Source organism: Sabethes cyaneus, chromosome 2, assembly GCF_943734655.1.
Source record: "Sabethes cyaneus chromosome 2, idSabCyanKW18_F2, whole genome shotgun sequence".
NCBI classification, from domain to species: domain Eukaryota; kingdom Metazoa; phylum Arthropoda; class Insecta; order Diptera; family Culicidae; genus Sabethes; species Sabethes cyaneus.
This window is the reverse complement of record NC_071354.1, coordinates 145,494,119-145,508,699: the sequence shown is the minus strand read 5'-3', so window position 1 is coordinate 145,508,699 and position 14,581 is coordinate 145,494,119. Positions and strand designations below refer to the sequence as shown.

Here is a 14,581-nt window from a genome sequence, read left to right as displayed (position 1 = left end):
CCAGTAGTGGTGGAAACTTGAATTATTCCATTATTTTTGCAGATTTTAGTACAAGTTTGGTAGATATCGAACTACCAGTCACAGTATTATTTGATAAGCATCAAACTTGTACCAAAATCTGCAAAAATAATGGAATAATTCGAGTTTCCACCACTACTGGTACTACCACCACTAATGGTGCGTCTACCCTAGTTGGTGATAAAAGATGCAAAGCAAAGCAAATTTTCTGTGCTGCATATCGTATTCGGAACTTAAACTTAACTGCTTCAATTCGTCCGAATTTGCAGTCAATTGCTAGTGCAGAGCATGGTGAGTATAGACCATGGTGCAGAGGATAATTGCGAAACTAGCGCTATTAATCTATTGACTGTAACAAGAGCCTTTCCCAGGTGAGGCTCGAACATACTACTGCTGGTTTGTTAGACCAATGGTCGTACCTCGAGGCCAACTACCATATAATAGCATGAAAGTGATATACATAGTTTCGAAAGCCGATTTCAGTTGCATTCTGAATGCGTAAGCAATCTGACTGAAATAAATTCTCAGTGCTCGGGTAATAAGTGAAATGATTCACCATGTGGTGACAGTGTTTGCGGTGTCGGCGTTCGTCGGTACACAAATAAGCCGTGCCTACAACATTTCTCCCGTACCGAATGTGATTTTTACTGAACCACACAATCAGCAAAACTCTACGAAAATCCGTAGTTCATACTTTGGTTTGTCGCTTGTTTTGAAACCGAATAGTATATTCATCGGAGCGCCGCGATCACAGTCCACTCTTAGAAAACATGCATCCATAGTTGAAGGAGGTGCAATCTACAGGTGCGATATTCGCACAGGACGTTGTGATCAGTTTGCGGACTTAGACGGTGGGGGATTCGAAAGTGGAACCATCAAGTCAGGCCAGTACCTTGGAGCCAGCATGGATGGATTGACTGAAGGAGATGAGCTGGTAGGATGTGCTCCACGCTTGATCAAAGGCGACGACGAGCGTCATGCAATGACGGGGGCTTGCTATTCTAAAATAAATGACACTGTGCATAACCAGATGCAGGCGTTTATTTATCAAAACTGTAAATATTAGCTTCGACGTTTGCCATCGAGTGGTCCATCATTTACGAAAGTTTATCTTTCTTCACAGATGAGCTCGCTTTCGATACCGCACTCGAGGGTTTTGCGGTGCACATGCTAAGACAAGAAACTGACGGAATAGAGATCGTTACTGGGATGCCCAACTGTAACTTCACGGGATCGATAATGTTTTATGAAGGCGATCTGCGACTCGGTGTTTATTTAAATACAGAAAATCTTACCAAAAATGGATATTTCGGATATAGTGTAAACTCTATGAGGGTACAAGCTACGACAATTTACCTTGTCAGTGCGCCAAGAGTCAACGATCAACCAAGCAAAGTGTTCCTTTTCGAAAAATATGTAACATCACAGTGGATAGCCGAAATGAAACTTCACAGAGTGATTAGTGGTGACGATGCAAAAATAGACTACTTCGGGTACGCGATATGTACCGAGGATATTAACGGTGATGGATTGAGTGATGTCCTTATTGGAGCACCATTTCATTCAGAAGATTTTGTGTCAGATAATGGCGTGGTTTTTGTATATTTAAATTTGGGTTTGGATGCCGATGGAATTTTAAATCTAGAGGAGCCAACCAAACTGTCTTCCGATTATGTTGGTAGTGGTCAGTTTGGATATTCAATTGCAGCAACAGGAGACATCAACGCCGATGGATACAATGGTAAATTTAGATGAAATTTACTAAACCAAAAAGATCACATGTGTATTGAGGTGCCAGCGAAAACTTTCACCTAAGATTATTAGAAACTATTATAATAGGAATATATGGCATTATAATCCTATACAAAACGCTCAAAACCAATTACGCTAGATTTGTAAGTTTAGCTCAAACGTGCTGCTCGAACCAAAGATGCTGATGCTGAAATATTTTAAAAACTGAATTCAAAGCTTTTTATAATCGACGGAAGGAACGGTAGAAGTAATTGTTGTTGATGTGGTTTTGTATTAGCGACACTTTACACCTGTTAGTGCATTCGTATCGAAGGTAGAAGTAATGAAACAAAAGTGTTGATAGGGTCTCCAGGGTAAGATAAGGAGTAAATGGGGCAGAGAGCAAAACTAGGCAAGGGAGAATTATTTTCTGCTCTCTTGCTCTCTGGAGACACCTTCAACACCTTTGTTTCCCTACTTTCTTCGACGAGTTTAAACATACTTTCGCTAACAATTCAGTTAAAATTATGCATGCCCCTGATATTCAAAACGCCATATCTCCCAAACTACCAATATTGTTTTTTCTAGTTAAGTGATTCTTATGTAGAATTTTCTGGCGAACATTTTGAGCATATTTATTTGAAAAATTGGGGGTGTTTTGAGATATTCGCATTTTTCGTTTTAAATTGCAAAAAAATGCATGATGTTGACAAATTAGATAAAAACTAATAACATCACTCGATTGCGCGGCCAAAAATCCATAGAAAAAGTATATTGCCATGTCTTCTCATCAAACTGATTCAGAGATATTTGAACCTGAAAAATGACTGTTTTGGAAAATCTGTAAAAAGGAAGTAGCGCCACTGCTAGGGTGATTGAACAATCGGCATAATATCTTGGAAAACTATCTTAAACATAAACCCGAGTTGCCGATTAGTTTTATCGACCACTGATGCTTGTTGCTGTCTGAACGTAACCTTCGAGTCTAGGATCACTCCTAAATCTTTAACAACTTCTGTCCGCTTCAAGGTATGATTTCCAATTGAATAGTCAAAGCTGTACACTTCCCGGCTTCTTTTGCGATGAAAAGATATAACGAGGCACTTCTCTACGCTAAGGGTCATTCTGTTTACTTTACACCATTCAGCAAAACGATGCAGACGGACTTGAAGAACGTGACAGTTAGTGAGATTTTCGATGGTGTTGTAAATTTTGAAATCATCAGCGTAAACTAGTTTACTTTTACCGTTATATAAATTCACTGCATCGTTGAAGAACAAGGTAAACAAGATAAGTCCAAGGTTGCTGCCTTGTGGTACTCCGGAGCAGTTAGAAAATTTATGCGATAAGGCAGTACCAGCTTTGACTTGTAGGGTTCTATTTTTAAGATAGGATTCCAGCCATTCACAAAGCTGCCAGGAGAAACCTAAATGTCTAAGGTTTTTAATGACAATGTCATAATCAATGCGATCAAAAGCAGCTTTTAGGTCCGTATAGATCGCATCTACCTGAAGACCGTTACCGATAGCTTCACTGCTGTGAGTAGTAAACTCCATTGAATTAGTCTTCACTGAACGACCTGGCATGAATCCATGTTGCTGCAAAGAGATGTAACCACGGCAGTTGAACATAATGACATCGCCGACAATTAACTCCAAAAGCTTAGATCCGGAACAAAGTGATTTTCAACCAACTGTTCCAGTCCTTTTTTGAAGACAGAAAACATGACTGACGTTTTCCATTCAGAAGGAAATTTCACCTGCTCCATTGAAAGGTTGAAAATCCGTAACGAAGGAATTTTAACCATAGGTATACAAGTTTTTAGAATTGCTGCAGGCACTCCATCTGGTCCCGGTTCATAGGATGGCTTTAATTTTCGTGTAGCTTTCATTAACATATCTTCAGTGATAGTAAAAGTATCTAGATCGATCAGATTAGCCGGAATATGTTCTACACATTGATTGTCGACCATTGCACAAGTTGGAGGGTTGAAAATTGTAGAGAAATGGTCAGCAAAGAGTTCACTTTTCTCCGCGTTCGACGTAGCCACAACATCCCCACGGGTTATGTTTGCAGGAAGACCATGATCGTTGGTTTTGCTTTTAACTAATGACCAAAATTTGGCAGGGAACCGTTGAAATTGCTCTTGGGTTTTGCGAACATATCAAGCATATCTCTGACGATTGTATCGGTGATAATTGGTGCTGGAGACATTGAAAGCCATTTTTGTAATGAAACAACGACGGCGGGTATATTTACGTAATGCAGATGAACGGAGTCTCTTGAGTAAGCGAAGGTGTGCATTACCCCATATAGGCTTGGAAGGGGATTTAAAGCGCGGAGTATATCTTAATAATGCGTCTTGAGAAATGAGGTTGAACTGCAATGTTGCATCATCCACATCGATGCAGCTTGTGACTGTATCCCAGTTGAGCGATTCGAGAAAACGAAGTAAAGCTGGTACATTAGTTCTCTTAAAATTTAACGCAGTTCTGTCCTGGTCAGCAGTTTGGACGACTTGTACGTACACATTGACGTTAAACTCTAGTGCAGGATGATATTCATCAAGTGGAACTAGAGGGTCAATGGCGCGGGACGGGACAGAGTAACTAGCTGGTTCGCTGATGAGTACAAGGTCGAGATATCGCCCATAAGGATTATAAATGCCATTAATCTGTAAAAGATTGCATTTAGCTACACCATCAAGTAGTATTTCCTGAACCATTGCTTCATTACGTCCCCTGGAAAAATTATTGGCTGCATCAACATACAAATAGCCATGCTGCGAAAATTTCCACTTCAAATTAGGCTGATTATAGTCAATAGGACACCATACGAACCGTTGCTTTTCAAGAGATGGTGCTTTTATAGTGGTAGTAAAATCAAAATTTCTCACTTATTTATGTTTACCTACCTGAAAAACAATCACTAATCATATTTTATTTGAGGTACAGTTACTCTGTTATACTTAATTTTCATCATTTCTGCCTAATTTTGATAAAAAACAAACATTTCCTATACCTCTCCATAGCATCTTACTACCAGTCATCCGAGAGCCCTAAAAAGCTAAAGCCCTATAAAGGTACATTTATAGGGCTTTATGAAAAGCCCTGTTTGCGACATTTCAATTCGAAAAAATTAAATTTCGCAACATGAACGCAATAAATAAAAACAATGTTTACCAACTATTTATTGGTTCAGGTGTCAAACGTTATATTGCGATTAGCGATAAACACAAAAGAAACTGAGATGCATGAGAGAATAAGGGTGTAGTGTTCAGTAAATTTATTGTCGCGCAAAATTCAGCTGTTACGGAAATGCACACTATGCGCTACGAAGTAACGACATCTGTTGTATTCAACAGGGAAACAAACTTTATGTTTTCGGCAGGACAGTGATACGGCAAAGCAAAACGACACTTATAACTTATCCTTGAGAAAGATGTACCTTGAGAAAGATACATCGAAACGTCGGGCATAGAATAAATAAGTGTCGTTTTGCTTTGCCGTATGACTGTCCTGCCGAAAACATAAAGTTTGGAATCATAAACAGTCGATAGATCCACTTCGACAACAGGGAAACATTGATAGTTTCAAGCATACTCTCAGCATGGCGCATGATGAAACACTTGCGCCAACTTTTGTTATTTATTATCAGAAGCTAGAGGCAGTGTCCTGTTATTTTATCATCAACATGTGAAACTTGGTGAACCCTCTCAATACAATCCACAAGTACTTGAATAACATTGAGATCAGCATGTTTATCCGGGAGTAAATAGAAGCATCCAATAAATAGATGTCTGTGTCTTAGTCGAATTGAAACGAATATCTGTTCTAGGCCAGCGGAATGGGCAACTTCGCAATAGGTTGAGTCAAAACAATTTCTGACGGCGATTACAACACCGCCATCAACCCTACGGACACTGTTTAAAGGGTTTCGATCCATTCGGTAAACAGCGTACTGATTGCCAAATAGTTGCACGGAATTGATTCTATCGTCGAGCCAAGATTCTACTAGCATGATAACGTCCATAGTCCTGGTCGATACAAGCTAGAAAAAACTTGCCAATTTTGGACTTCAACCCTCTGACATTCTGGTAATAAAATCGCAGAGAAGTAGCGGCGTCGTCGTCATCTTTGCGCTATCCATTTGGTCCAGTAGAAGCAGGTCGGGAGCCCCAGTCTCACTCACAGGCAGCGATGTCAACCTTCCAGACATTTGAGCATGCATAAATTTGGGACCCACCATTTATTTCAGTTCCTGTGAATTCTGGTTTTACTAATGTTGCTTAAGCTTGAAGTACTCCACTAACTATTTTTGTTATACAAAAAATTAGACTGAGAAAACAAAATACTGCCAAGAAAACGATAGGGTCCCAAATTTATGCATGCACTAATGTCTGGAAGGTTGGCATCGCTGCTCACAGGATTAGAACGACTCGGTTGGTGAAGGGTAGCAGAAGACTCGGCAAAGTTAACATTTGGTCCATCTTGAAACTGTACTCTCGGAAACTAGGTTGATATCCGCCTACAAATGATTTGTTTGCAAACCTGAGGAAGCCTTGCTACATTCAACTCGATGACCCTTTTTGGCGACATCCATTTAGTACGTCACTCAAATTTTGGCAAAAATCATACCCCCCCCCCCTTGTCACCTTTGGTCACACATTCGTACCACCCCCCTGAGAAAGTACGTCCTATCGCGGCTACCCCCCCGCCCCCCCTTCACAACAAATAAATAAATTCATTCCTATATACGACCTTTTCATTTAAAGCTATCAAATGAATTTCAGCAAATAAAAAAAGGAAAATTTTCGAGCTTGTAAGTCAACGATTCACGGATTTTGAAGGTGATCTCCAATTGCTGCGAAGAAGTCGCTAATGTGTCGTCGATTAATGTTTCGCGCATATCCACGTCCTTTACATCCATCCACTCAAATTCGTTTGATCTATGTAAAAGAATCAGGACTTCCTGCTGACTGGTTCACGGATAGAAATTTATTCTCCACAATGAGCAAAATGACTCATGATTTCAATGAATCAAACCATTCCATGTCAAGTGACTTTAGCATGGGTTTATTCTCAGGCCCCTCCATTTACCTTTCCTGCATGCTGAATTCTATATTTACCCACTGGAGCCTCTTGACAGTGCAAAAGTCCCTCCTATAGTTAAATGTACTGGTCAGAGGTACGAATGAGTCCTAACCAGGGAAGGCTATAATATGGGATAGTACTGGCAGCGAGGAATAAGTGGGTAAAGTAGATCAAGCTACTAGAAGTAGAAGTAAGGGTAAACCCCAAGACACACAAGCACGCATAAAATTTTATAAGCATATCGCTCATTCAATAGCGATTATAGCAAAATGAAATGCACTGCAGGTCATACTGCAAACACCCGGGCGATATCACAATAGATCAACTATATTGGTCGCAGTGATGAGTCCACACATGGAAAAAAAACTATTTAACTTGCATAATAGGAGCAACTCCTTTTTTTTGTGTGGATATTATCACTACCACCATTTACCAGCATTTTGAACTATTGTGATCTTATCCAGCTGTTGTTTTGCACTTCGTTGTTATTGCAGTATCGCTATAGAGTGAGCGAACTGCTTTTATTACCCGTGCTTAAAGTGTCGGTGTGTTTTCACCCCTTTTTCCCTCTACGCTTCTTACTACTTTTCAACCAATCTAGCTCTAGATCCAAGAAGTGCGGAGACTAGTTACAATTTGTCCTTGGACAAATTTGCACCTCGAGCAGGTATCATTCTTATAACCAGTCCCGGCTAAAGGCTGCATGGTCGGTAAAGCAGAGTTCAGCACAGAGTGAGGGTGTGTATGTGTGTATGTATGTGTTTCTTTTACTACTTATGCATTACCAATCTCGTTCCTCGAACTAGGAAGCGAAACAAGCTATAATTTGCCCTTGAACAAGAGGCTTTATTCGCACCTCAAGCAAGTACTACTCTAATAACTTGCCCTGGCGAGAGGCTTTCATTGTTAGTAAATGCAGAATGCAGTAGGAAGGATGTGGAGGGGCCTGAGAATAAACCCATGCTAAAGTCACTTAACATCGAATGGCCTGATTCTACTAAGATTCGAACCCACGAACACTCGCTTGTCAAGGCAGACTCGGTAACCTTGTGACTACAGGGCCCCCCTAAGCAACTCCATGATATTTTTCTCAATTAAGTTTCGTATTTCGAGCACAAAAGTTGTATTTCGGTCTAGTTTGGTCGCACAAAGCGAAGCTTGATGTCGTTTTTAAGCTTTGAAGTTTTTGAGTCTCCGCTTGGTTAAGAATTCATTAATAATTGGTTGGTGATTCTGCCGTTTAAAGTTCCTTGTGGCGGTGAAAATCAGGGATTTTTTTTTGTCGGAAGATTTGACCACTGCGACCATTATTTTGATCTATTGTGGTAGAAAATCAGGGATAGTTGCTGTCCTCATTGCCTCAATCCCGCTGAGCTGTAGCTTGAAGGGTCAACAATTGGCCTTTTCGAAAGCCCCAAAGTTTTCCAACGCTACGAAACCAATTCCTCGTTCTGCCTTTCTACCGCCATTGTAGTAGATATGGTACTTGAGAGAAGTGCTTACAATAGGGTCTACTAGGGGGAGTTCCGTTTCTCCGGAATTTGGCAGCCGAACATCGTAAATAGCAGCGATCTCCACTCCGAGTTGATGTAGCTCTCGAGCTAGCGTAGCCGGGTAATGAAGAGTTCGGACATTCCAAGTACCAAATTTCCAATCGTTATCCATTAACCGTTTGCTTGTTTTTGGTCCTGTCCTAAACCGATTGATCCGTTCCGTATTTCCATTTTCGTTGTTCGTTTCGGTGTACGGCCATACCGGGGTCACGATACCTTGATGTCGCTGATAGGTCTACCGTCTTAAGTATAGCTGCGGGATACAGCAATTTAAATGTAGCTGGTCGATCCGAAACAGACGCCGTTTGAGCCGTCCCTCGCCTAAGGAACAGGCGCTCAAGTTCGCGCCTCCTTGCCTAGCTGCTCCAGTACCGCACGATAGCCTTAAATACTGTTGCCATATGAACGTTTATCATACGTACGGTTTCCATAGAAAGAACTGCCTTAATATATGGTTGTCGTAATGGCAACGTATGCATTAGAAAAATGTACTTTTTTGGGATGGGAGTTTGAGGAGGGAGTATTGAGCTTGATAAATTGCTCATGGAATGTAATTATATTAGCTTAGTTAGAAAAAATTTCTACGCCCTTGCGAGCGGCCCTCCGGCAGTTAACCGGAACATTCGCCAAGGCGGACGAAAACATGCGTGTTGGCATGCTTTTGACTTCTTTCTTCGTTCTATTTATAAATTCCTCCTCAGTTTTCGCGACAAAATTGTTGGAGTTGATCTAACGCTTTAGGTTTGCCCAGAAATTCACGATTGGACGCAGCTGGGGAACGCTGGGCGGGTTTACCGGCTTCGATGCTCAGCCGCTTCATCTCTTCCAACGATCGCTTCGAGTCGACGCCAGATCCGATCAGAACACCGCGTCTTCGTCATTATGGTATTTCTTGATGAACGACGCAACTTCCGGCAGGCACTTCGTACTATTAATTTCCCCGTTCACGGCCAGTCCGGAGCGAAAGAAGAGCGGTTTGGACATCCCATTCACGCTGATTGTCAGCCACAGCAGCACCTTCTTGGGGAACATGGTGTGTGAAATGAACTTACCCTCGAAGCTCACTTCCTTCGTGGGGGAAGTAAAATGCTAGTTGTTGCCATCCAGGGTGAGATAAGCGCCTTGACCATCGTGTTCAGCCGCTGCCGCTGTGTCATTGCCTGCAGCTTCGAGACCAGTGGACGGGACTGGCGCTTCCTGACATATACGTCCATGTTCGCCAGGTACTTTTTCACTGTTTGGCCGGTTGCACCGACCTCCCAGTCAAGCGGACGCAGCGACGTAACCACTTTTCCCTCGGTCTTTCTCTTCAGCATCTTTTGGAGCTTCTTGTCGCTCAGGATCGTCGGCCGTCCGGAACCGGATTTTCCTTCGATGCTCTGATTATTGTCCAATAGTACCAAGATGTTGTAGATGCCGGAACGGGCGTGTCTGACGTCCACAAAGTGCCGCACGATATACGTTTTCGACGCGACAGGGTACCGTTCTTTGAACGCGCAATCTTCTAAACGGAATAACTTCACTGTTTTCGCCATCACGGTTAGAGTTTGACTGCATTTCTGAATCTATACACGACTTAGTTTGAATGAAAAGCGAGTCAAAAGAAGGGCCAAGTGGTTTTGAGCTTACTCCCTACTGTTCTTTTCTCAATTCTCATTGCTTACTACTCACTTTGACATTTTTCAAGCTGTCAACAAATATTAATATTCTATCCATTTGACAATTTTGTGAGAAATTGCTTTTATTCTATTCTAACATTCTTTGCTAACTGTGAAAGTGAATTATAACAATAATGACTTCATACCAACTGTCATCAACTTAAAGATATTGCAATCGGTGCACCATTCGATGGGGACGGCGCAGTTTATATTTTCCACGGAAGCCCCAACGGACTTCAACGCAAACCTGGACAGATTTTAAAACCATCCGACAGCCAAAGTTTTTCGCCGATGTTTGGTGCTTCGATTAGTAAAGGTCTGGATGTGGACAACAATGCTTACAACGATATTGCTATTGGAGCTCCGGCAGAAGACAAAGTTTATCTATTCAAAACATATCCGATCGTTCGATCCCTTGTTAACGCCACCTTCTCAAAAGCTTTCATCGTAGTCAGCGATAATACTGCTACGAGCGATTCCGTGGAAGATGAAGTAATTCTTGAGGTTTGCTACAGCTATGAACCACTAAGGGCTCTTGTTCGGACAGCCTCATATGGTACAATATATACACCCGTTATGCTACTCAAATGATAGTAATGTTAAAAGTTTTCCAGATTTCAAAATAAACATATCGCTTGATGGTTCATTATCACGAGCCAAATTCGCAGATGGTTCATCGTTCCAATCTACAGAAGTTAAAATCTCGGATATGGAACAATGTATCAGTTTAAATATTTCGATTCGTGCTTCATTCTTCCAGATATCATCTCCAATCACTGTTCAGTTAAATTATGAAATCCTTAACCAGAACGTCACATCCAAACAATTTTGTGACCACTGTGTGATGGAAGCTGAGGAATCCAAACAGACAAATCAAATGGAAAAGAGAATTATATTCAGACCCGATTGTGAGCGTGATGTATGTGCCACTAATCTTCAATTACGGGTATCATACGCCAACTTTGAGTCCCCTTTTGTGCTGAATAGCAGCCGGAGTTTGGAACTACAATACGAAATCCAGAATTTTGGTGAAGCTGCCTATGGAACGGTACTAAAAATTCAATTTTTACAAAATATCACATTGCTAAAACACACAGACTACGAAGTGACTACGAACGGTGTAATTTGTTTAATCAATCGTGGACAAGCAGTGAGAGTTGGATTCAAATATTTAATCAATCTGGTACTAGATGCAACTAGGTTAGAAGGTGAGCTGCTGGAGTCGGAGGCGCGATTGCTAAGTGAAGGAAACGAAACGGTTACCGACGATAATGTAATACTGACCGCAATTGAACTCAAAAGAGTCAGTACCATCAAAGCACTAGTGTAAAATTTGGTTTAGATCTAATATGGAATTACCCCTCCTAATATTATTTATTTCTTGCAGATCGCCCTATCCACCCTTCGTCAATTTGGATGAGAAAAAATCGACTATTAAAACCAAAATCGTTATCTCTAACGAAGGACCCAGCGATTTAAGCCAATCATTAATATATCTGTTGATTCCGGTGGGACAACGTGATACCCAGGAAACATTTATGAGTTTGAATAACGATAATTTACAGGTACTTGTTCTAACGGATGACGAGATAAAAAAATTGTTGGAACAATTTTTTTTTTTCTTATTTTAGATAATTCAAAACGATGAAAATCTATATATAGATAATTATTATCGATCAGATTTTCAAGAGGCTAATCAAACGCAATTTTTTATTGACACCAATAACAACGCAACCCAACCTCAGTTTTTGCTCAACAAAAAAGGAAAACTTATCACCTGTAGTGAACGAAACATTGTTTGCGCTAATTTTTCATTTATGATAGATACCCTTCAAGCGAACGGAGAATCAATCTGGTTGGAATTAAATTTGGATATTTCTCCACACATTGTAGTCCAGCTCATGCCTCCTGATGTAGAAAAAGTATCCCTCTATTACTCATTTACTTTCCTTAGTGACCTTCCCCAAGAAGTGCTGATAACCACCGTAGGGAGCTTAGTTATGTACAGAACCATAACAGTCGTGCCAGTCTGGATCTACGTAGCTGCGACCGTTGCAGGGTTGACAATTTTAGCATTAATTACGTATGCTCTTTATCGGGTTAGTATTTTACGCTCATAGTCTACGTCATGTCTGACGGTTGTTATCAGTAGTGCTAAAAATATGTACGTTTATTTTAGCAACAATTTTTCACACGGATGACGACATTAGATGTAAACCCGAGCACAACAGTAAATTCGACACTGCTGATAGATGATGTGAGTAACTTTCGACGGAATTCCCATGTTTTCCATAATCAACTCTTTATAATTCGATTGGTTACTAGGGTACGGGTGGGTATTTCCATCATTGAAAATGATAAATAGGAGATAGAGAGAGAGCTAACACATACATACTCTCATTTCTCTTTGAGCTCTTTACATCCTATCTTTATTTCTCATTTTTCGGTTTATTGTCGCCTTGCAACAATTTCATACAGAGTCGCATCATAACTGGGTTTAAACTAAACTCTTGTACCGGACAGTTGCAACAATAGTTCAATAAGAGTACATAATTACTTCAGGATTATTGATAACATACTGGAAAAGCGCAAACTCAGATTGAATTTTAAACGCAAAAGAGGAACAGCAAGGAATTACAAAATAAGCGCGAACATTATCAAAAAGTAGTCGCAGGCTCTACAAAAAAAACAAAAGTACTAGTGTAACCAACTATTTTAAACTTACTGAAAGGAACAAAGTACTATATTACAGCGCGGTCTCGATTATCCGGGTGTTCACTTTTATTTTCAGCCCGGATAATCGAATCATATTTTTGGTACTAAATTTTGTTTCGAGTGTCATGTTTTTTGACTGGTAGGTGTCATAAATCTATTTCAAGTATTGCCGTAAAGTTGAAAAACTCTTTTCTTACGATTATTTCACTGATGAATTTTATTTTTGGTATGATTTATGAAAGTTTCCTATATTGAATAATTTACCTTACAGTTAGAAAAAGCCTTTCTTTGATTTTTTCGCTGATGATGATGATGGTTGACCGTGATGATGGTGATGATGATGATGATGATTTTGATAATGATGATTATGATGATGATGATTTTGCTGATGATGATTATTTTGATGATGAGGATGATTTTGATGGTTATGATGATGATAATGATGATGATGATGAAGATCATAATGATGATGATCATAATGATGATGATCATAATGATGATGATCATAATGATGATGATCATAATGATGATGATCATAATGATGATGATCATAATGATGATGATCATGCTGATGATGATTTTGATGATCATGATGCTTTTGAGGAGGTTAAGGATGATGATTATTATAATAATGATGATGATTATACCACGCAACAATTTAAAAACTAAAAATTGCTACCGTTATCGAGTAACGCTGATAAAAATATATAGTTAAGAAATTTCATACCTTTAGGAAGGTGGATCACTAAATGTCATGCTAGAATCATTATTAAACGCGAAAACTATGACATTTGTGTTTGTTTGTTCGATTTAATCGACATTTTTCGGCGAAATAAGTATGAAGATTTAAATTACCAGTTAGTCCGGACGTTTCGAGCTACTACTGGTCTTCGCTCATCATCTGCGGACAACTTTTTCGTCCATTAGGTTCTACTTCGTTCATTTGTGTTTAAAATGTTTTATTTTTACCCGGATAATCGAGTCTAAAAATTTGGATAATCGAATCCCCGAACAATCTAACCCCCGGATAATCGAGTCCGAACTGTATTTCATAAAGATCTTGCTACATATTTCTTTCCATTACAACTTCCAAATACATAAAAATGTGTATCCTATATCCCGGAATACATTTTTCGCTTTGTATTTATCATTTTCAATGATTTTTAGGACTACTCGGAAAAGTTAATATTTCGGAAAAGTAAATCGACCCATTCGCCAATCGATTACCTTTTCCGACAGTCCACTGTACCTTATTTTCAATTACCTTTTTGCGAAAGTTTGACAATTTTGTAAAATCAATATTGCCACGATCGCCTTTTCCGAAGTTACAATGAAAAAACAACTACAATTCAAGTTTTTATCGTCTGAACGTTGCTTTATTTAATAACATTTTACGTGACTGACGTTCTGTAGCGAAAACTACGCTTCTGCACCTTTAAGTATATAAATGTGAACATTTTCACCTCAAGTTTAACTATGAATGCTAAATCTATTGTTGCTTTACATATAAGCGTTGTTGTTTTTAATACAAAAAAATTGCCAAAATGGGAAACAAAGTCTAAAAAAGTTCACCACTTTTCAACTTTCGTATTCTTTTAATTCCCACTTTTATTTCATACTAGACGTGTTTACACTGTGAACACTAATTTTTCGAGTTATTTGGCAATTAATTTTACATAAAAAAAATTAACTCATGTCCAACTTTATTGCCCATGGAAAACTTTAAAAATGATTTGCGATGCTCTTAATTTATCATGTTAAAACAGTGGCTCTGTGTTTACTGTTTATTAAACCTCAGAAGTCAGCGCCGCAA

The 14,581-nt window shown here is 39.6% G+C and overlaps 1 protein-coding gene across 1 annotated transcript in view; it reads left to right on the top strand.

Moving 5' to 3' along the window:
- Nucleotides 1–565: 565 nt before the first annotated feature.
- LOC128736149 (integrin alpha-PS4-like) overlaps nt 566–14,581 on the top strand; it is a 17,321-nt gene continuing 3,305 nt past the window's right edge. The window contains exons 1-8 of the mRNA XM_053830628.1: nt 566–1,073; nt 1,142–1,759; nt 10,220–10,557; nt 10,814–11,379; nt 11,441–11,618; nt 11,685–11,908; nt 12,008–12,152; nt 12,233–12,310. Coding sequence (XP_053686603.1) covers nt 566–1,073; nt 1,142–1,759; nt 10,220–10,557; nt 10,814–11,379; nt 11,441–11,618; nt 11,685–11,908; nt 12,008–12,152; nt 12,233–12,310 — 2,655 coding nt within the window. The remainder of the gene's footprint in view (nt 1,074–1,141; nt 1,760–10,219; nt 10,558–10,813; nt 11,380–11,440; nt 11,619–11,684; nt 11,909–12,007; nt 12,153–12,232; nt 12,311–14,581) is intronic.